This window comes from Aethalodelphis obliquidens, unplaced genomic scaffold (assembly GCF_003676395.1).
Source record: "Aethalodelphis obliquidens isolate GAN/ISIS:26980383/991018 unplaced genomic scaffold, ASM367639v1 scaffold8, whole genome shotgun sequence".
NCBI classification, from domain to species: Eukaryota; Metazoa; Chordata; class Mammalia; order Artiodactyla; family Delphinidae; genus Aethalodelphis; species Aethalodelphis obliquidens.
In genome coordinates this window covers 64569726-64590758 of record NW_020837952.1, presented here as the reverse complement: position 1 = coordinate 64590758, position 21033 = coordinate 64569726, and the positions used below count along the sequence as shown (strand labels likewise).

General features: G+C 60.3%; 3 protein-coding genes across 6 annotated transcripts; 1 reads left to right on the top strand and 2 right to left on the bottom strand.

Moving 5' to 3' along the window:
• Window positions 1-41: 41 nt before the first annotated feature.
• Window positions 42-5930, top strand: LMF2 (lipase maturation factor 2). Of its 3 annotated transcripts, none has more exons than XM_027108147.1 (14): window positions 42-190; window positions 747-1000; window positions 1152-1180; window positions 1323-1537; window positions 1612-1790; window positions 2270-2411; window positions 2565-2690; window positions 2819-2924; window positions 2998-3094; window positions 3177-3359; window positions 3496-3664; window positions 3827-3938; window positions 4011-4107; window positions 4186-5930. In XM_027108147.1, the coding sequence occupies exons 1-14, from the start codon at window positions 97-99 to the stop codon at window positions 4474-4476; spliced, it is 2094 nt and encodes a 697-aa protein (XP_026963948.1). In that variant the 5' UTR covers window positions 42-96; the 3' UTR covers window positions 4477-5930. The 3 variants fall into 3 exon arrangements, with proteins under 3 accessions (XP_026963948.1, XP_026963949.1, XP_026963947.1); XM_027108148.1 differs by having other exon boundaries at window positions 56-190; window positions 3493-3664; window positions 4799-4954; XM_027108146.1 differs by having other exon boundaries at window positions 57-190; window positions 3493-3664; window positions 4186-4746.
• A 7140-nt stretch (window positions 5931-13070) lies between these two features.
• MIOX (myo-inositol oxygenase) lies at window positions 13071-15605 on the bottom strand (the record flags this gene model as incomplete). Its single annotated transcript, XM_027106033.1, has 9 exons — window positions 13071-13883; window positions 13961-14073; window positions 14258-14307; window positions 14395-14462; window positions 14540-14649; window positions 14778-14845; window positions 14999-15161; window positions 15239-15319; window positions 15513-15605. Coding segments are annotated over 9 exons (855 nt in total), but the record flags the coding sequence as incomplete, so codon positions are not given.
• A 644-nt stretch (window positions 15606-16249) lies between these two features.
• On the bottom strand, window positions 16250-20514 carry ADM2 (adrenomedullin 2). 2 transcript variants are annotated; one of them, XR_003433111.1, is made up of 2 exons: window positions 20178-20287; window positions 16250-19112 (listed from the first exon to the last, which is right to left on the bottom strand). XR_003433111.1 is itself a non-coding variant. In XM_027108145.1 (2 exons), the coding sequence occupies exons 1-2, from the start codon at window positions 20285-20287 to the stop codon at window positions 19283-19285; spliced, it is 429 nt and encodes a 142-aa protein (XP_026963946.1). In that variant the 5' UTR covers window positions 20288-20514; the 3' UTR covers window positions 19170-19282. The 2 variants fall into 2 exon arrangements, 1 of the variants encoding a protein (XP_026963946.1); XM_027108145.1 differs by lacking the exon at window positions 16250-19112 and adding an exon at window positions 19170-19601 and having other exon boundaries at window positions 20178-20514.
• Window positions 20515-21033: the final 519 nt, after the last annotated feature.

Genomic DNA, 21033 nt, shown 5'->3' with positions numbered 1-21033 from the left:
GCAGCTGCCGCCGGCTGGGCGGGGCTGGGCGGGGCGGGGCGGGGCGGACTGGACCGGACCCTGGGATCCAGTCCATCCCGCAGCAGCGTAGCGGATATGGCTGGCTCCCGGCTCCCGCGGCAGCTCTTTCTCCAGGGCGTGGCCGCCGTCTTCATGTTCGCCTTCGCTTCTCTCTACATGCAGATTCCGGGTGAGGGCGCCGAAGGCGGACCCCCCCACCAACCCGCGCCCTGTGACCCCTCATCTCCCCACCCGACACTCCAATGCCTGGGGGCGGGAGTGAGGTCCAGGCCTTGATGCACGGGGTAGGCGGCTGCGGTTTGTGTCCTGCGGGCCGCGGGGGTGTGGGCAGTGGGAAGGCGTGCAAGGGTCCATTTTCAGTAGAGTTCTGGGTTCTGACCTGGGTCGGGGGGGGCAGAGCCCTGAGGGGGGTGGGCCCAGACCTGGTGGGCAGGTAAGAGAACAGGCTCTGGCGTGGAGGAAGGGGGAACAGGGCCCTGCCGGGTGGAAGATCCTGACCTGGGGGAGTCGGGTAGGCCTGGGGCCTGACCTGGGTGGGGGGGTCTGGAGGGTCAGCAGGCCTTGACCTGTGAGTGGGTAGAGTCAGTAGGTCCTGACCTAGATTTGGGGGGCGGGGGTCTGCAGGGCTTGACCTGGGGAGGCGGGCCTGAAGGCCCTGACTGGTGGGAGGAGTCAAGCCTTGGAGGGCAGTGTCCAGTGCCTGGCCCTGACGTGCCCTCTCACAGGCCTGTACGGCCCTGAGGGCATCCTGCCTGCACGGAGGACACTGCGGCCGCAGGGAAAGGGACGCTGGCCGCAGCTGTGGGAGACCCCAACGCTGCTGTGGGAGACTCCGCTACTGGGGCTGGACACAGCACAGGGCCTGGAGCTGCTGAGCCTGCTGGGCACCCTGCTGGCCCTGGGAGCCCTGCTGCTGCACCAGCTGCGCCACCTCCTTGTCTACCTGCTGCTCTGGGCTGCCTACCTGTCTGCCTACCAGGCAAGTGAGGGCTGCCTGCTGCCCCCTGCACCACTGGGACCCTTATCTCCAGCTCGCTCCAGGCCCGTGCGCTCTCCACCCCACCCGTGCCTCTGCCTTGCCTGCCTTTGCAGACACACCCCCTGTTCCCTGACAGCCCTTCTCCCTGCAGGTGGGCCAGGTGTTTCTTTATTTCCAGTGGTGAGTGACTATTGGGTGTGGGGCTGCAGGAGGCTGGGTGGGTGGGATGGGGTGGGGTGTGTTTGTCTCTCCCGGGAGGACCCCCTTAGGGGGGCAGCCTTGATGGGGAGGAGGTCCTTTGTGCTATTTTTTCTCCCCACAGGGATTCCCTTCTGCTGGAGACTGGCTTCCTGGCCTTGCTGGTGGCGGCTCTGAGGCTGCCCCCACGCCACAAGCAGGCCCAGGGCAGGCTGGCAGGGGTCCCGCCCCACGAGGACCTCCCCTTCTGGCTCGTGCGCTGGCTGCTCTTTCGCCTCATGTTTGCCTCGGGTGTGGTCAAGCTGACCAGCCGTTGCCCCGCGTGGTGGGGGCTCACCGGTGAGGTCCCTGTCTGGACGTGGGGCAGTCTTGGGGGCTCTGCCCAGCCCTGACCACCCGCCTGTCACCCGCAGCCCTCACCTACCACTTCGAGACTCAGTGCTTGCCCACGCCCGCCTCCTGGTTTGCCCACCATCTGCCCGTCTGGCTGCACAAGCTCGGCGTGGTGGCCACTTTCCTCATCGAGATTGCAGTGCCCCCTCTGTTCTTCGCTCCAGTTCGCCGCCTGCGCTTGGCTGCCTTCTACTCCCAGGTGAGTGGGGTCCTTAGCCGTCAGGAAGCCAGGCAGGATGTGGCCTTCCTCTGCACTGCCCAGAGGGTCCCACTGGGGATGGGGTATCTGCTGCCAGCAGTCAGAAAGGCCTCATGGGCAGAGGAGCGAGTCAGCCTGAGGTTGAGGGTATGCCTGTGGGGCGGGGCTGCAGCCTCGCTGGAGGATGTCCATCTTGGGTCAGCAGGGGAAGGTGGGGAAGGGCCACCGCACGAGGCATGCCGAGCTCGGGTTTTCTCCAGGTGGTGGTGGGGAGCCGTGGAAGTTGTGAGCCCAGGGGGAGGACAGGCGGAGTGGGAAAACAGAGGTCTGCGTGCAGTGACGAGGAGGGCACAGGGGCCTGCAGGAGAGATCTAGGTGGGGCGGGGCGGGGGGGATGGTGCAGAGGGGCCTGGAAGTAGGCTCTGAAGGGCCCGGGAAGGGGGCGGCGCCTGCAAGCTCTGAGTCCAGCCCCTCCCCAGGTCTTGCTGCAAGTCTTGATTATCGTCACTGGCAATTATAACTTCTTCAACTTGCTCACGCTGGTGCTCACCACTGCCCTCCTGGATGATGCACACCTGGCCGCCGCGTCTGGCAACAGCCGCCGCAAGAAGACGCCCACCTGTGAGTGCCAGCTTGTCCCAGACAGACAGCCATCCTCACCCCTGCTGCCTGCCAGCCCCCCGCAAGTGACCCTGCTCTAGCTCCGCCCCAGCCCCCTGGCCGTAGACCCTCCAGCCCTGTTCCCGACCGACCCATGACCTCCTTGCCCTGCAGCCTGGCCCAAGGCCCTGCTGGCCCTGCTGCTGGAGCTGGCCGTCTATGGGCTGCTGGCCTGCGGCGTGGTGCACTGCTTTGGCCTGGAGGTGGACTGGAAGCAGCGCACTGTTCACTCCAAGACCAGTGAGTGCCAGCTGGGGGCTCAGAGGGCAGAGGCTGGGCCATCCCTCCTCATGTCCCCTTCCTTCCTTCCACAGCCTTCGCCTTCCACCAGTTCTCCCATCCCTCCTCACGCCCCCTTCCTTCCACAGCCTTCACCTTCCACCAGTTCTCCCAGTGGCTGAAGATGGTGACCCTACCCACCATGTGGCTGGGTGCAGCCTCCCTTGCCTGGGAACTGCTGACCGCCCTCTGGAGGTACATGGTCTAAGGGGGTGGGGTAGGGCTGTGCAGAGCAGGCCTGACTGCGCTTCTGTCCCCTGCCCCCCAGGTGGACCCAAGTGCGAGGGTGGCTGCAGAAATTCTGTGCTGCAGTCCAGCTGTCCATCTTCGGCACTGCCACGGTGGCCCTGTTCACGATCAGCCTGGTGAGTAGTCCCTTGCGGCCGGGGTAGGGGGTCGGGAGAGGGCTGGAAGGTCATTGCTGAGCCTCTGCCTACCTGTGTCTAGGTGCCGTACTCCTACATGGAGCCCTCGACCCATGGGCGCCTCTGGACTGGGGCCCACCGCCTGTTTGGCACCGTGGAGCACCTGCAGCTGGCCCACTCCTATGGCCTCTTCCGCCGGATGACTGGTCTGGGTGGACGGCCCGAGGTGGTGCTCGAGGGCAGCTATGACGGGCACCACTGGACGGTGAGAGCTCCCTGGGGCCCCTGTCTGGGGCACCTGGCGGGCTCCACAGGGCTGGGGAGCCCACTGGCGTGGCGTTGGGGGGAAGAGCCGGGAACCAGGTCCTGCTGACAATGCTAAACCTCACTCTGCCCAGCAGGAAATCGAGTTCATGTACAAGCCGGGTAACGTGAGCCGGGCGCCCCCCATTGTGGTGCCCCACCAGCCGCGCCTCGATTGGCAGATGTGGTTCGCGGCCCTGGGCCCGCACACGCACAGTCCCTGGTTCACAAGCCTGGTCCTCCGCCTGCTGCAGGGCAAAGAGCCAGGTGAGGCTGGGCCGTGGGGCGGAACCTATAGGGAGGTCTGGGGGGACCTGCGGGGGCAGGGCTGCTGGAGGTGTCGCCGGGAGGGGCGGGGCCTGGGGGGGGCGGGGGGGGGGCGGGGCCGCGGGGAGGGCCCGGGCTGAGCGAGCTCCCCGCCCCTCGCAGTGATCCGCCTCATCCAGAACCACGCGCCCAGGTACCCCTTCCACAAGCAGCCGCCCACTTACGTGCGAGCCCAGCGCTACAAGTACTGGTTCTCGAAGCCCGGGGAGCAGGGGTAAGGCCGGGCGCCAGGCGGGGGTGCGGGGCCTGCGCGCTGGCGCCGCCTGAGTGCCCCGTGCTGTTGCAGCCGGTGGTGGCGACGCCAGTGGGTGGAGGAATTTTTCCCGTCCGTGTCCCTGGGGGACCCGACGCTGGACACGCTGCTCCGCCAGTTTGGCCTTCAGGTGGGAAGGCGTCACCCAGCCTGGGGTGGGCGGCAGGGATGGGCCCAGGCCTTACTCCCCCCCCCCCCCGCCCCCCAGGACAAGAGCCCGCCCCGGGCCCGCAGCTCCAGCAGCACCCTGGCTCAGGCGCTGCGCTGGATGCGGAAACAGCTGTCTGCCCTGGAGGCCCCTGCCCTGCTCTGGGGGCTCCTCGGAACCGTGGGGGCCATTAGGGTCATGCAGGCCCTACTGGGCCCCCAGTCCTCCCCTCGGGCCAAGGAGGAGAAGCACAGGCCAGCCCCCGCAGAGGACTCGGTGGCCGCCAGCAAACAAGCTTCCCCAGCCCCCGACGTAAGCAGCGGTTCCCAGACCCCTCGGCGGAAAAAGTAGGCCCATTCTGTCAGCCACACGTCCGGAGAGGGTCAGGGTCCCGGCTCGTCTCTGGCCTTCTGCATCAGGGTGTGGCCCAGCCACCGTGCCTTAGCCAGCTGCCACGCAGACGCAGGTTGGGGTGCTGCCCTGTGGGGCAGGCGCTGGCTGCCCTTTTGCTTCGAGGGCCCATTCGTCCACCCATGCTAACCACGTCCCATCCCAGGGCATTCTCTGGCCTGATGGATGGCCCAGGAGGCCCGTGTGTGACTTGACCCAGGGTCCTTCCCAGGACATTGTAATCAGGGCTGTGGGAGGTCCTTCCCTTTTGCTCCCACCGTAGGGGTCCGAGCCTGATGCCGCTGACGCGAGCTCCTGCATAGGAAGGGATGAGGCTGCCCTGCTGTGGGAGAGGAGGAAAGACGACCCTGAGGTTACCTCCACAGCAGCCTGTCCTGTCATTTGGATCCGTGAATGAATAAAGGCAGTTCGTGTTTGATCCTGCGCCTGCCATTTCCTTCCCACTGGGGAGCCTGAGGGCAGTGGGCCGTCCCTGCCCTTGACAGTGGACACGGGCCAGATACTGTCTGGCTGATCGCTGACCAGTCTTCCTGGGTGCCTTTGCTGTGCAGTCCTCAACATTCTCGTTTATAAAATGGACGCAAGTGTGTGAGCTGGTGCTGCCTGAGGCCCTGAGCCTCAGTGCCGCACAGCCTGGCCGGCCTGTCAGCTCTACATGTCAAGGCCGCGAGGTTGGTGCTGGAATGTGGGGGCCTGAAACCATCTTGAGGACTGGAGAATTCACCAGAACGCAGCCCCTTCCCACTCTCCTGCTCCTGCTTCCTCATCTCAGGGCAGAACTGAAGGGTCAGCACACTGGCCCTTGCCTAGGCAGGGGTGGAGGAGACATGAGGGAGGGAACTCGTCAGGCCCGTGACAGCGGAATGGGGCGTGGGTTGGGAGAGCAAGGAGGAACAGGCCCTGGACCGGGGGCGGAAGAGGGAGGCTGCGTATGACCACCTGTGTTCTGACCACTTCCTGGGAGCAGCAGATGAAGGCACTGTCCAGGTTTTGGTTTGGAGATCGGTTGTCAATCAGGAAGTCACTGCCTCCCCTGTGTCTGGCTCTGCCCTCAGCCCCTACCCCTCATGCTCTCACCTCACAGACCCCTGGAGAGCCCCCCAGTGTGCCCAACCCCTCCCCCCAAGTCACTGAGCCCCCCCGACTGACCCAGGTAGACAGTGCTCCACGCTCAGCCCGTGCCCACTGTCACACGTGGCTCAAGGGGACCTGTGACCTGAGCCTTCGGATGCTCCTAGACACAATTAAATGACCTGTAAGTTGACCTTTGGCTTAAGACGGTACATAACAGCCCACGGACTTCCCTGGTGGTCAGATAGTTGAGAATCCGCCTTCCAACGCAGGGGGTTCAGGTTCAACCCCTGGTCCGGACACTAAGATCCCACATGCCACGGGGCAACTAAGCCCGCACACTGCAACTAGAGAGCCTGCACGCCACGGCAAAAGATCCCGCATGCCGCAACTGAGACCCGACAGAGCCATAAATGAATATTTTTTAAAACGAGCAAAAATCAACGGAATAGAAAGCAATAAAGAAAACAAAACAAAACAAAGACAGTACAGTTGGCCCTCTGTATCCTCAACTTCCGCATCCACAGACTCAACCACCCTCGGGTTGAAAATAATCGAAAAAAATTCCGGAAAGTTCCAGAACACAAAACTTGAATTGGCTGCACAATCAACAACTGTTTACATAGCACTTCCCTTGTATTAGGTATTATAAGTAATCTAGAGACTATTTAGAGTGTATGGAGGATGTGTGTAGGTTTACGCAAACACTACACCATTTTATGTAAGGGAATTGAGCATCCGTGGATTTTGGTATCTGGGGGGATTCCTGGAACCAATCCCCCTTGGATACGGAGGGACAGCTGTAATATAACAGTTTCAACTATATATATATGTAAACTGTAATATATTTAAAATTTAAAAATCTGTTCTTTAGGCTTTTAAGCTCAGTGTATGAATGTCTGTTGGAGTGGGGTGGGGGAGGTGTTTTGTTTTCCATAACAGCTTTGAGATGAAATTCACGTGCCATACAACTCACCCACTTCAAGGACACAGTTCAGTGGCTTTCAGTAGATTCCGACTTGTGCATCAATCACCACAGTCAATTTTAAAACCTTTTAATCATCTCAAGAAGGAACCCTGTTCTGCCTAGCTGGCGTCTTCCAACCCCTCCTTCCCATGACCTCAGCAACCACTGATCTACTTTTTGTCTTCGTGGAGTTAGCTATTCTGGACACCATGTAAATAGAGTCATACAATTTGCGCCCTTATATGTCTGGCTTCTTTCACGTAGCATAATATTTTCAAGGTATATCTGTGCAGTAGCCTGTGTCAGAACTTCATTCCTTTTTACGGCTGAATAATATTCCATTGTATGTTTATGCCACATTTTGTCCGTTGATCCATCACTAGACATTTGGGTTATTCTCACATTTCGGCTGTTGTGAATAATGTTGCTGTGAACGTGGGTGCACAATATCTGTTTGAGTCCCTGCTTTCGGTTCTTTTGGGTGTATACCTAGAAGTAGAATTGCAGGATCGCGTGGCAGTTTTATGGTTAACTTTTTGGGGAGCCACCAGCCTTCATCACAGCGGCTGCATCTTTTAAATTTTACGTTCCCTCTGGCAGTGTACCAAGGTTCCCGTTTCTCCACATCCTCACTAACACTTGTTATTTTCCCGTTTTTGATAAAAGCCGTCCTCATGGGTAAGAAATAGTATCTCAAAGTGATTTGTTTTTGTTTTGTTTTGTCTTCTTTATTTTTGGCTGCGTTGGGTCTTCGTTGCTGCGTGCGGGCTTTCTCTAGTTGCGGCGAGCGGGGGCTACTCTTCGTTGTGGTGCACGGGCTTCTCGTTGCGGTGGCCTCTCTTGTTGCCGAGTGCGGGCTGTAGGCGCGTGGGCTTCAGTAGCTGTGGCACATGGGCTCAGTAGTTGTGGCTCACGGGCTGTATAACGCAGGCTCAGTAGTTGTGGTGCACGGGTTTAGTTGCTCCGCGGCACGTGGGATCTTCCTGGACCAGGGCTCGAACCCGTGTCTCCGGCATTGGCAGGTGGATTCTTAACCACTGCACCACCAGGGAAGCCCTCAAAGTGGTTTTGATTTGCATTTGCCCGATGGCTAATGACGTTGAGCATATTTTCATGTGCTTATTGGCCATTTGTATATCTCCTTTGGAGAACTGTCTATCCAAGTCCTTTGGCCCCCACCCCTTTTCTTTTTTGGCCTCGCCATGTGGTGCGCTGGATCATTATTCCCAGATCAGGGATCAAAGCCACTCCCCCTGCCGTGGAATTGTGGAGTTTTAACCACTGGACTGCCAGGGGAGTCCCTCACACTGTTTTGATTACTGTAGGTTTATAGTGAGTTTTGAGATTGGGAAGTGTGAGTCCTTCAGCTTTATTGTTTTTCAAGATTTTTTTGCTATTTGGGATCCCTTGAAATTTTAGAATGGATGTTTTTATTTCTGCAAAAAAAAAAGTGCCATTGGAATTTTGATAGAGATTGCATGGAATCTGTAGATCACTTTGATAGTAGTTTGACCCTTAAACAGCGCTGAGGTTAGGAACACCAACACTAACCAATTGAAAATCCGAGGATAACCTCACAGTTTGCCGTCCATATCCGAGGTTCCAAATCCACAGGTTCAACCTACCGAGGGTCATGTGGTGCTGTAATATGTATTTAGTGAAAAAAAATCCACATACCAGTGGACCGTGCAGCTCAAGCCGGAGTTGTTCGAGGGTTAACTGTATTGTCTTCTTAACAGTAGTGAGTCTCCCAATCCATGTACTTTCATTTTCTCTCTTCTATCTAACTCTAGCAGGTTTTAGCAACAACTCTGAAGGGTTCCATTTATAAATTTTAAATGCCTAAAATATTCTAAGTGCTTTATAAATTTAATTTATTTTCTAACTGTTCAGTCATCTGACGCAACACAATCTTCCCAAGCTTCAAAAAAACCCCATAAATGAATAAACATACAAATGCAATGAGCCAGTAATTCACGTGAACTTCCCTTTACCAAGAGTAAACTTACTGAGATTGACCAGAGGCAAAACCTTACCATAGCCTGGCCTGGTGAGGACACACAGTGCCGGGTCCCAGGGCTGACTCCGGAGTCCAGTGGGGCTGGGTTGTGGGCCCCATGGCTCCTGGGCGAGCACCAAGTTTCTCCCCTTCTTGGCTTCCAAAAGGAAAGGTGGGAGAGGAAGTGCAGCCCAGCCTCCCACCCAGACTCGTGGAAAGGCAGAGCCTCTGTCCACAGGAAGAGTTCCGACACCCACCCGCTTGGGTACCCAGGCCCCTGATGAGTCCATCTTTCTGATTCACACTCCCTCCCCACACCCACACAACGTTCCACTAACGCAAGGCAGCCACTCTACATCTCACTCGAAACCCCTCGCTCATGCCAGGTGGGGAGGCACCCACATCACTTCCAGGCTCCAGCTGGACACCCACCCATGAGCTCAGTACAGTCGCATCTCGAAATTCTACATCTCACATCTCATTGAACGGTGAAGTTAGCCTCCAGAAGATGTTTGAAGGACAGCAAGGAAAAAATACAGCTTGTGCTTGTCCTGCAACAATCACGAGGCAGGGCTGGTCGGGCCTCCACGCCCACCGTCTTGAGGCAGCTGAGCCCTCGGGCCCGTCTGCAGAGGGCGCTGCCGTCTTCCACTAAGCTGGCTGCTGGACTCAGCACTGCACCTCTATGGGTCTCCAGGAGCTTGTTCCCAGTCCTCCTGGCCTCTCAGCCCTGCACCAGCAGCCCTTTCCCAGTGGAGGTCAGCCCTGGTCACGCCCCTCAGCCTTCTGCTCATTCTGCTGCCGAGGTGCTCAGAAGGGCCACGTGGCTGGCCTTGCCCAGCTCAGAGGGCTGTCTGTGGGAGGAAGCACTGCTTCCTTGAGAAGTGCATTCCACATGCAGCATCACCCGGTCACTGGGACAGGCATCAGCGCTTCTCCAGGTGTCGCGGGTGCAGGAGTGAGAGCCACGTGCACCAGATGGCTCCCAGACACAGGGCATTTTCCACAGCCCGACTCCCAGCGGCGCCGTCTCCAAGCTGGCACCATGGCTAGGGCTTCGACTGGGGGCTCACCATTCCATCAGACCGCTGATTTGGGGTCGTGGGGTGCGAGTGGTAGTTTCTTGGGGGTTATTGCAATTTGGAATCTGAAACCTTACCAGTGAGCTTTCTGTCCTCTCCCACGTGAAAATCCATGTGTGCCTCTTGTACTCTGAATGGATATTTTTACTCAGGTGTGATTTTGGTGGGTCACATATTGGTCATTTGGAAAATCTTGGCTCAGTGAGTTATGCAAATCTTCCAGATGTTGACACATTCCATCGTACAGTCTAAAAAAATCACACTCATTAATTTCACCATCCACCTTATCAGACAAATCTTTAAGTATGAGGAAGCTGTCAAGTTCACGGTGGTGGACACAAGTTTTCCCAAATCCCAATTGTTTCTTGAAAGCTAAATGTTATCATTGGCAATAAATGCTGTCATCGTTTTCCTTTGTCCATTTTTTTAAACAATAAATTTATTTACTTATTTATTTTTGGCTGTGTTGGGTCTTCATTGTTGCGCGGGGGCTTTCTCTAGTTGCAGCAAGCGGGGGCTACTCTTCAGTGCGGCACGCGGGCTTCAGTAGTTGTGGCTCACGGGCTTAGTTGCTCCACAGCATGTGGGATCTTCCCGGACCAGGGCTCGAACCCATGTCCCCCGCGTTGGCAGGTGGATTCTTAACCACTGCGCCACCAGGGAAGCCCTCAGTTTGTCCATTTTTGAGGAAATGATCACCAAATCCCCAAGGCTGAGTGACTCGGGTGTGTTTGTCAGTTGTTCTCCCGAGTAAGACTGACCCGCTGAGCTGGCAGCTGGGGCCACACCCGCTCTCCCTAGGCAGCCGTCCTGCTGTTGCCCGCACAGAACTTCCTGTCCCCCCCCCAGCTTAAAAAAAAGCTGCACTCAAGGGGGAGACTTAACAGTATCGATAGCTTTTACTACTTCATCAAAGACATTCTTGGGAATTCCCTGGCCGTCCAGTGGTTAGGACTCAGCATTTTCACTGCCGAGGGCCTGGGTTCAATCCCTGGTTGGGGAACTAAGATCCCGCAAGCCACATGGCGCCGCCCAAAAGATAAAAAAAGATATTCTTAAGTAAAACTTACCTTTTTTTAAACTGCAAGAGTGAGGACTAGACGGACAGGGCCACGACCGTTGCCCCCATTGTGACATTCTGTCACCATGGGAATGTGGGCTCAGTGAAAAGGCAATGACGGCTCTGGGTGAAAATAGCAGTGACCTCACAGGCCCCTGACAGCCTAGAGTTTCGGGGGCCGCCAGGCAGCTGCCTGCCAAGCCCTAAGGGCTGCGGTCTGGGTATAGCCACAGACTGTTTCTCTTTCAGTCCAGGCTTGAGCCTGAAATGTAGGGGTTTGAACTTACCGTTGTATTTTCTTAGGCCATCAGTGCCCTTGGAAGCAGCCACCTTCCTCTATGGTCACAGTCCCCTCGGCCTGGCCAGAGTAACAAGGCCATAATCAGCCGCTACGTGGCTAGTTAGAAGGGTGCTGGAAGGCCTGACCCAGGCCGTGGGAGTCGGCGGGCTGCAGGAGGGGCGGGTGCAGTGGTCCGGTGACAGAAAGCAGAGCAGGCTGGAGGGAAGGCCAAGCCCCTCCTCCTCTCTGCGGGCTCCTCAGCTGCCCCAGTGCCCTGAGGCTCCCAGCGGGGCCCTGGTAGACAGAAATACGGGAGCCCTGGCCCCCGCTGCCCTTCCCCCACGCTGGGGCCTTTTTGGAGGTGGCCAGGTTAGGGTCTGCAGGGCCACAGAGAGGCCTGGGGACCCAGGAGCAGGGGCAAAGGTGGCCACTCCTGCTCTGCACTGGGGAGGCTCCCCCGGGGGGTTTCAGGTCCCAGAGGGGCATCTGTCCAACATCCCCCTGCCCAGCTCTGGGGCTCATGCTTCTCTTCCCCACCCCAGCCTCTTCCCTGCTCCCAGGAAGGCTGAGAGGCCCCGTTGCCCACACCCAGTCTAGGCTCAGAGCCCCCTGCACCCCACAAGCAACTCTAGGGAGGGACCCCCTTGGCACCCTGCACCGGCCCTGCCTGAGCTCAAAGGCTGAGAGGGGGCCACGGCTGGGAAGGCTGCCCAGGGACGGTGCGAGGGAGCCCAGGGCAGGCAGGAATTCTCCAGAAGGAAGCACAGCGAGTGGAGGAGAGCTTGGGCAAAGCCTCTTGACGCACTCGAGCCCGTCCTCTCCTGACACCAGCGCACAGAGGGGCTGGGGTACACAGGGAGGGCCTGGGTGGGGTTTGAGCGGAACGGGAGGGTCTGACCGTGCAGCAGCCTGGACAAGGCAGGGGGGGCAGCGGGCAGTGCCACCTTTCGTGGCTACAACCAGTGGACATTCAAGAAGTGACTGGGTCTTCAGCCCCAGCACGTGGATTTGTAATACCACCTCCCACTCAGCAAAATCAAGGCTCCTTGGAGAAAGGGCCAATTCTACGTCTAGGGCAGCCTCTGTGGTAAACTGGAAAATGGCCCCCAAAGATGTCCACATCCGATCCCTGGAACTTGTGAGTGTAACCTTACTTGGAAAAAGCATCTTGCAGATATAATTATGGACGTTGAGATGAGGAGGTCATCCTGGATAGTCTGGGTGGGCACTAAATACCATCACAGGTGTCTTTATAAGAGGGGCAGAGGGAGACAGACACACCGAAACGGAGCTGCGTGAAGACAGAGAAGAGACAGCCATCCACCAGCCAGGGTGCGCTGGTGTCACCTGAGGCTGGATCTTCCCGGAGCCTCCGGCGGGGGCACTGCTGACACATTGATCTCAGGCTTCTGGCTTCCTTCCAGCACTTGAGAGAATAAACTTCTGTTGTTTTAAGTCACCAAGCTTGTGATAATTTGTTACAGCAGACACAGGAAACAGTCGGGCGTCTTGTTACACCAGACGCGGCAAGACATCCCAGAGACCCTTGCGATGGTCAGAAGCAGCCAGGGGCCCACAGGAAAGACCCTCCCCAACCCTGTCTGAGCACCAGTAAGAATAACTCACTGAGGCGCAAATATGCTGAAATCTACGCGTTCTTGATTCAAAAACAGACAACTTGATCATGTTTGAAGGATGCTAGGGAACCAGCTCTTGCAGAACGGTAAATTAAGAGAGAGACAGGAGCATTTACTTCCCTTTCCTCCATAAACAGGAACCAGACAGCACCAGGGGAGCTGCTCTTCACTGCGGGGCTCTACCAGGTGAGTGAGGATGGAACTGGAGCCTTGCTGTTCTCACTCTATCCGGTGGAGGGTGTTCTTAGACCTGAACTGCCGCACAGCAGCTTCTGACAACACGGGAAACAGCGGGGCTTCCTGATAAAGCACAGCCCCCGCCTCTAGGGCACCCCTGCCCTCAACAAGTCAAACCTGAATCTGACTAAGCCTCTAAATTTATTTACCAGTTAGCAAGAAAGACCGAGGAAAGTATACTGATAGATACCATGGGGACGCAACCAGCAAATCCCAACAGGAAGTCCCTAGACACATGAGCCACTTTCTTCAAAGGAATAAACCGCTAGTAGAGGGAAGGCTGACGCTGAACTGCAGCATGAGGGGTGCACACTTGGGGGACGAAACCACAAGGAAAAGAAGGTGATTGTCGGCCAAGGTGAGGGCTGCACCCTGGGGCCCACGGAGGGTTTCTTGGCGTGTTTTCGTGGGTCGTGTTCATGGCAGTTAACCTGAGCATTTATCATGATGTTTCCTGTAGTGCGTTCTTCTAGCTATCAGGTATTTTGTATTGTCATCTTTAAGGGGACTGAGCCCAGAGGACTCAGTGGCTGTTTTCAGAATGTGGAGGTGGGCAGGGTGACCCCAGGTTCTGACGCCAGAGCTGGAGGACGAGCAAGATGCTTATGGCGGCAGAAATGGCCGGGCACGCGTGTCCATGAGATCGCGGACTTGCCTGTCCCGCCCCCCGCCCCCCCAAGTGACTGCCCTGCCACGACACGCCTCGGTCTCAGTGAGGGTTTGAGGGTCAGACTCACGAGCTGCTTCAAAGTCTTTATTGCAACCGGGGAGAGGGGCCAACGGGGCAGGGAATGCAGGTGGGTATGTGGGGTACCCTAGAAAGGCCAGGGTGGGTCGTCACTGTGCCTGACAGTGGCTGTCACCCCAGGGCACCCAGCTGGGTGTGGGCAGGGTGGGCAGGCCGGTCACCAGTGGAGGACACCGGGGCAGTACTTGTCAATGAGCCCCTGGTAGTAGGGCCGCAGCTTGTCCACATCTGGCAGGTCAGAGCTCTTGGTGTAGAGATCGAACTTGCTGCAGCGCAGAGGGACAGTGCCTCATGAAGCCCCGGGTCCCCTCCCCCGCCTCCCCCCCCACGGGCACGAGCATACTTGAACTCCTGCACCCAGGGCAGCATGGCCAAGTCCTGCTCGTCGCACAGCTGCTGGTAGTCGCCGCCCGTATGCCACGGGTAGAAGGAGTGGAACCGCACGATGTAGAAGGCCTGGGGCAGGAGGAGCCGCACCCCACGCTCCAGGCGGGGCTGGGCTGGGCTGCACTGGGCTGGACTGGACTAGGCTGGGCCAGGCTGGGCTGGGCTGGGGTGACCTGGGCTAGGCTGGGCCAGGCCGGGCTGGACTGGGCTAGGCTGGGCGGGGTTCTTGGTTTGGTTCCTCCCCCACACCTACCTCCGGTGGGAGGGAGAATTTGTTGAACTTCATCATCTGGTACATGTACTCTGGGGGAGAGAGGGTGTCACCACCAGGCACCCAGAGGCGTGGCCCCCACCGCAGTCCCCACTGTTGCTGTCTCTAACTGGCCTCACCGTCATGGCCCCAGGACATGAGGACGTTCTCGAGCCCACAGTGGGGCTGGTACATGCCAAGCTCTGTGCTGCAGGGAGAGACAGAGGGTGAGGGGGGCTCAGAAACACCCTGCAGAGGGGAGGGCCAATGGCGAGGGAAGCATACCTGTACAGAGGGTCCTGGAGGTCAGGATTGTCCTGGAAGGTAGAGTCCCAGAAAAGCACAGAGCTTTGGGGACGGCAGCCAACTGGGAAGGTGTCTCCAACGACTGCCCACTGGGGAGGGACAGGCAACGGTGGGTGGGCCTGACTGGCCTGCCCACCAAGTGGGTGTCCAGAGCAGAGCCCAGAGCCGAGGCTGCCCTGGGCCCCGCCCTGCCCACCCCCTCCACCCCTCTCCTCACCTGGGGCTCCCCTGCCAGAGCCAGGACCTTCCCCAGGTCATGCAGGAGCCCGGCGAGGTGGAACCAGTCTGGGGGAGAGAGAGGGGCAGGGCAGGCTAGAGGGGGTGCAGGGGCCAGGGCAGAGGGACAGCCTTGGGGCTGGGGTGGGGGGCAGGGCCTGCTGGGAGAGGGCCGGACCTCCACCCTCCCCCACCACCAGCCGGGGCGGGTGGGGAGCACACCCTTGTCGGGATGGGCCTTCCGGATGCCCTCGGCCGTCTGGAAGGCGTGGAAGGAGTTGGGGAAGTCCACGTCGGGGTCCGACTCGTCCACCAGCGCATCCAGCATGTCCACAGCCTCCATGACAGTCATTCTCTTATAGGAGAAGCTCCCAAACTGGGCATGCTGGGCCAGTAAGGGAGAGGTCAGCGTAGCCCCAGCGTCGGCCCTCGGGGGGTTCGGGTTGGGAGTCTTCCAGCTACCTTCCTCCTGACGAAGTCCACGGTCTGCCACGTGTGCATAAGCTTGTAGGTGGTGAAGACACGGTCCAGGAGAGGGCCGGACTGTAAGGCAGAAGGTCAGCCAGGCGGCTCGCCAACCCCTGCCCGTCACACCCAGGGGGCCACTGCCTCCCAATCCCAGGCCTGGCCCCGCGAGACGTGAACGGGGTATCCCCAGGGTGGCCCCTGGAGCTGTGCAAGGGGACAGGTGCTGCCCTTCCCAGGGGAGCAGTTAGGGGCGGCCGCAGGTGCTCACCATGTAGTTTCGGAAGCTGCCCCTGTCTTTGGCCGCCTCTGGCCCCATATCAGGCCGGTAGACCAGGGAAGGGTCTGGGTCCTGGTTGGGTGGGGGAGTGAACCCATTTCACCACAATGCCAGCCCCGTGAGGGAGGGAGGACATCCCCAAGGGGGTACGAGGCTGTCAGACGCAGTGGGCGCCCCAGGGCACAGCCCCTCCCAGCACAGGCGCGTGGGTGCTCCAGGCTCCTGGTGTCCTTATCTGCAGGGTGGATGCCGAGGATGCCTGCTTCCCCAGTGATGCACGGCTCTGGCAGCACCCCTACCCGGCATCTCCTTCTCAAGACCTGGGTCCGCAGGGAGCCCAGGGGTTGGGCCGACGACCCTTGCCCCAGCTAGACCACGACAGGAAGGAGGGAGACCTTTGACCCAGATGAGCGGGCGGCAGAAACCCGCTGGGAGAGGGCATGGTGCTGCTGCCTCTTCCCCGGGGGAGCAGCCCGTGCGGGGTCCGGGGTACTCACCACAGCCACCTTCATCCTGAGAGGGGGCAGAGCTCCACAGGCCCGGGTGCCCGTATATATGCCCACAGGTTACATAAGTGACCGGACACCACCCAGCCCCTTGGCCTTGGCCCTCGGTAATGAGTGACCATCCACCCTCCTCCTGGCCTCTGAGAGTTAATGTGTCAGCACAGAAGCAGCCCCAGCGGCCCGGTCCCCCCCACCCCCCCCCCCACCGCCAGCCAACCTCAGCGTCCCTGGAGCAACTGACCTGCCTGGGGGGTCGAGGCTGCTCTGTAGCCAGACTCCCACTCCTGCTTCCCAAGCTTTAAACACCTCCATGCCCCAGGCGGTAGGCCCCTCCCAACACCCTATCATCCCCAGGCACCTGGGATTTGGGGCGGGGCGGGGCGGGGCTTATTTCAGAAAGTCATTTTGACACTTGTTAAAATGGGATAGAAGACTTTATTCACGTTTTCCTAGAAGGGAGAGGTCGGGCTCCACTCTGAACACAGAGTAAATCCCCAGCACAGTCAGCTGGGGATTTACAGCCACCAGGCAGGGAGGGGGCCTGGGGTGGGCTGGGTGGGCAGGGGTCAGGAGGGAAGATAGCCAGAGGAGAGACATCAAGGGTGGGGGCGCTCTTGCTAAACCCCAGGATTCTGTCAAGGGTGTGATTCTTGCTAATACTGGGCGAGGCTGGAGTCTTGGGCTCACGTTTGGTCCAGGGGGTCTTTGTCAGGCTCTTGGGGCGAGGGGCTCCATCTCGAGTCAGGGCAGAGATGAATTCACAGCGCTGGTCATGTGCGGGCTGAGTTAGGCAGTGAGGACACAGCAGGGACCGCACCACCTGGAGCTGACGGTCCCGTCACTGGAAAGAGGCCGGCGCTCTGGCGAAGGACGGGCACCGAGCGCCGTCAGGGTGAGTGGGAGGGGAGAGGGCAGTGGGCGAGGTGCTGGGCACTCCGCGAGGCGCCTCCTGCCCACGCTGAGAATCAACCAGGCCCCACTTAAAACGGCAAAGTGATTTCGGCCCGTGTGAGCCCATAGCGCCTCCAGCTTCCCAGGTGCACGTGCATCCCTCACGCACTTTTGAGGTTGGTTTCCTCTGCCTCCTCCCGCTGGAATCTCGGTCCCTGGGGGCGGGGGACAGGGTTTATTCGCTGTTTCCACAAGTGCTCAGAAAATACTGGCTGCAAGGATGGAGAGGGGCCTGGGGAGGTGGGATGCGCGCTGGAACCATGACCCCAAAGCAGGTGGTGGCTTGCAAGGATGGAGAGGGGCCTGGGGAGGTGGGGTGGGGGCTGGAACCATGACCCCAAAGCAGGTGGTGGCTTGGACCAAGAGAAGGGACAAAGGGCCGGCCGGTGGATCCAGATGAGGCAGGAGAGGGGCAGCGGGTGGGGGAGCTGGGGGGCTGCCACCAGGCCTCCAAGTGGGGTGTCAGATAGGCAGCCAGGACACGGTCTGGAGCTCAGGGGCCATGTGGACCACAGTGCGATGCTGTGACCATGGCGGGCGACCCTAAGGAAAAACAGCCCAAGGCTCAGGCAGCACCTGGGCAAGGGCACCAGGTGGTGCAATCCTGGGGGCCTCCTGGCAGTCTGCGTTGCCACAAGGAGGGTGCAGTGTGGGGTGGTGTTCTGGCAGGGGGAGCATCCCGCGTGGAGAACCAGACCGCAAGGGACTTTACCCCAGGGCCGAGGCCAGGGAGGATCTGGGCCGAGCTGAGCTCCTGACTCTCCCTGACTCGGCCCTCCCGGAGCCCTCCTCTTCCTTACCCCCCAGTCCCCCTGGCCCTGTGCCATAGCCCACCCTCCCTGCCTGCTCTACACCCCTCGGTGGCCACAGGCTCCCAGCTCTGAGGCCCAGCCTGCCGCCCATCCAGCCCCCACGCACACACCTGTTCCAGCCTCCCCCCAACATCCACGCCTCCCCTGGGCTCAGGGCCTGGGCGCTCTCGGCTCCTCCCCCGGGGCCCCTGCTGTCCTCAATTCATCTCCCCAGCCTGAACTATTCCCACGGGGCCTGGTGGAAGGAAGGGGAGCCCTGAGCTGGAAGAGCAAGCGCAAGGGTGGGAGGCCAGATGGCGCGTCCAGGAGCCTCCCGCCCTTAGGGGGCCCCCGGGGGTCTGAGGGGCAGGCCTGCCAGCGACCCAGGGTATGGGCTCTGTGGGTGGGCACTGCAGGGACCGCAGGTGCCTTCCTGATCTCTGGCTGCAGAGCTGGGATAAAGGCATGCTCTCTTCACAGGGTGGCTGAGAGGGTGACATGGCAAACATCGACAAATTAAGTGCTGTATGAACATTTGTTAAATAACGGAAACCACATTTCTGAACCCGTGAGGCATTGGGCGCCAGTACTACAGGACTAGCAAAAGGCTCTGGTGTCACAGCACTTAAAGCCCCTCCCCCTCCCCCGTGGCGGGTGGGGGGTGGGGGCAGACACACACCAAGAACTCCGCCCCCTGGCTGTGGACTTGTTCTTCAGATAATTTGAGGCCAGTCCCCTCCCCCAGGCTCCTGGCAAGCCTGCTCCAGCCTCCTGTTGTCCCCACGCCGGGCAGGATGGGGCCCAGGGAGCCCCTGTGGCCCGCGGGGCCCCAACCCCTGTTCGGCCATCCCTACCCACCTTGAGGTGGTGGTGCTTCCGCCTTAACTGAGAGATTTGGGCTGGGAGATTTGCCCCGCCCCACTCCCACCCTGCCCTAAGGAGTGGGAAGGGTGTTCTGCCCTGCTCTGCCCCAGAACCCCTGCACCCTTTCCCCAGCTGCCCTCAGGGCACCCAGGCAGGGAGTCTGCATCGTGACCTTGGGTCCAGCTGGAACAGGGCAGTCCAGCCTTAACCCTACCATGTCAGGACCAGCAGGGAAGAGGCCATGCTGGGCCACCTCTGGGCCCCTCCTCTCTCCTGCTTGCCCAGAGGTGGCCCAGGGTGTTCAGGTCCCTGGCATCTGCCCTACGTCCTTGGGCAGACCCTGTCCTCTAATGCTGCCAACCGCCTCCAAGTGTTATACTCCCCAGGGGCAGAGCCCCTGGGTGTTCAGGATCTGCTGGGTCCACACACGTGCACTGGCTTCTGTGTCCACAGTCATTCGAGGTTGGCTGCTGCAGAACCTGGGGGGGGGGGGGGGGGGGGGGGGTGTCCTCAGGGGCCTGCACCGCTGTTCCAGTGACTGCTCTTTGCAGGAGCTTCGGGGCTAGTTCTGGGCTGGGGGCTCAGCTGCAGCTCTGGGATTAGGGCGCGGCATCCCAGCTGGGACAGGCAGGGTATGGCCTGCCGCGCCTCAGCCGTAGCTGTGCGGGCTGCTGGGGTCCACAGGGGCCGAGTCGTGTGGGCCGGCGGAGCCGATAAGCTGCCACAGGCGGTGGCTGAGGTTCTGCACCTGGCAGGTGCCCAGCACACAGCCCACACGCAGGAGCTGGGCTCGGGGCCTGCGGGGACCCAAGTGTCGGCGGGGGCCATTCCGGAGAGGCTGACCCATAGCAGGGGCCAGGCTGGCACTCCTCTGGGGCTGGAGGGCCTGGTGCAGCTTCCAGACCACAGGCCGGGCTGCAGGGTGCCGGGACTGCAAGCCACTGTAAGGAGTCTGGGCTGGGGGCTCCCTGCAGAGGGAGATGGAGGAAGTAAGCCCGGCAGGCCAGCCTTTCAGGGACCCATAAACCCACCCACTTTCCCTTCCACACAGGCCTGGGGTCACGGGCAGGGGAAGCCCACTGAGCTCAGGGCTCAGGGCCTGGCCCTCAGCCACTCAGTAGCCCATTTACCTGCTCCTCCCTGGGCAAGGGGCAGCCCTGGCCTCTGTGGGCCACTAAGCTCAGGACTCAGGTGACTCCCTCTCAGCCCTTCCCTTGGGGTGGGGGGAGGTGGGCGGGCCTGAGGCCCCTCCAACCTCCCCTCCCACAGCTGACCTTTCCTTTTGAGGGGTCTGCTCTACCAGTGTCGAGGAGTGGGCATGCCTTCGGAGGACACGCAGAGAAAGAGGAACCTCTTGCCCTGCTGGTGGGTTGCTTAGAGCCTGGGGCTGGCCCTTGATCTAGGGGGTGGGCCCCAGCAGCAGGTGGGGGGTTTCCCCAACCAGGGGCTAGAGGAACTGGGGAGGGGTCGGGGTCGGAGGGAGGCCTCCCCCGAGCACCCTGGTTTCCTGCCCCGGCAGCCAGGGTGGTCTGAGACCTGCTCACCTGGGTCGCGCGGGCGGCCGGCTCCGGGCCAGGCCGAGGGACAGCGCGCCTGGGAGCTGCAGGTAGAGGAAGCTGATGCAACCGAGGGTGACCGTCAAGAGCCGGACCATGAGGGCGGGGCCGGAGGGGGCAGTGAGCCGGGCAGGTGTTGGGGGCGGCCCTCGGCTGAGCCACCGCTTCCGCCCGCACCTCGGGGCGCGCGGGCTGGCGCCGGTAGGTCGGCGAGGGTCTCCAACACAAAGCGTCACGAAGTGGTGCGTCAACCTCCTCGGTCAGCTGGCGGTCGGGGCCCTGCTGGGGCCTGAGCCTCAGCGCCTCGGGGCTAAATAGTCTTCCAGGGGGGCGGAGCCGGACGCGCCGGCGGGGCGGGGCGGGGCGGGGCGGGGTGCTCCCGAGAGAGGGCGGCGGCCGTAGGGAGCGCGGGCGGCTGGCCAGAGACCCCGGCAGGCCAGCCTCACCTCCGCCACCTTCTGGTGGGGGACACTGTCCCTGAGGCTGGAGGGGTAAAGAACTGGGTGCTGCGGCGTGCAATCGGCGGGGCTGTGTCCCGCCCACCACCTCTAGGTCCCTGGGCCTCGCCTCCTAAATGTCCGCGCCAATGAGTGGCAGGGGCCTGGACAGAGGCGATTTTGAGACCCCTCCTTAAGAGGTCCTAGCAGCTCTATTCCTAAAAACTCTACCCTCCCCCCACCCCGCACCATTACTGAAGTATTAACTGGTTTTTGTAAGAAATTTAAATAAGTAGGAAGTGAGAACCTCTCACTGCCATCCAGTGGGTTCCTCTCCCAGGTCCGGATGGGCGCCCCGTTCTTGACTTTCTCTTGTGTGCGTTTTGTTGAGGGGGGGTTGCATCCGT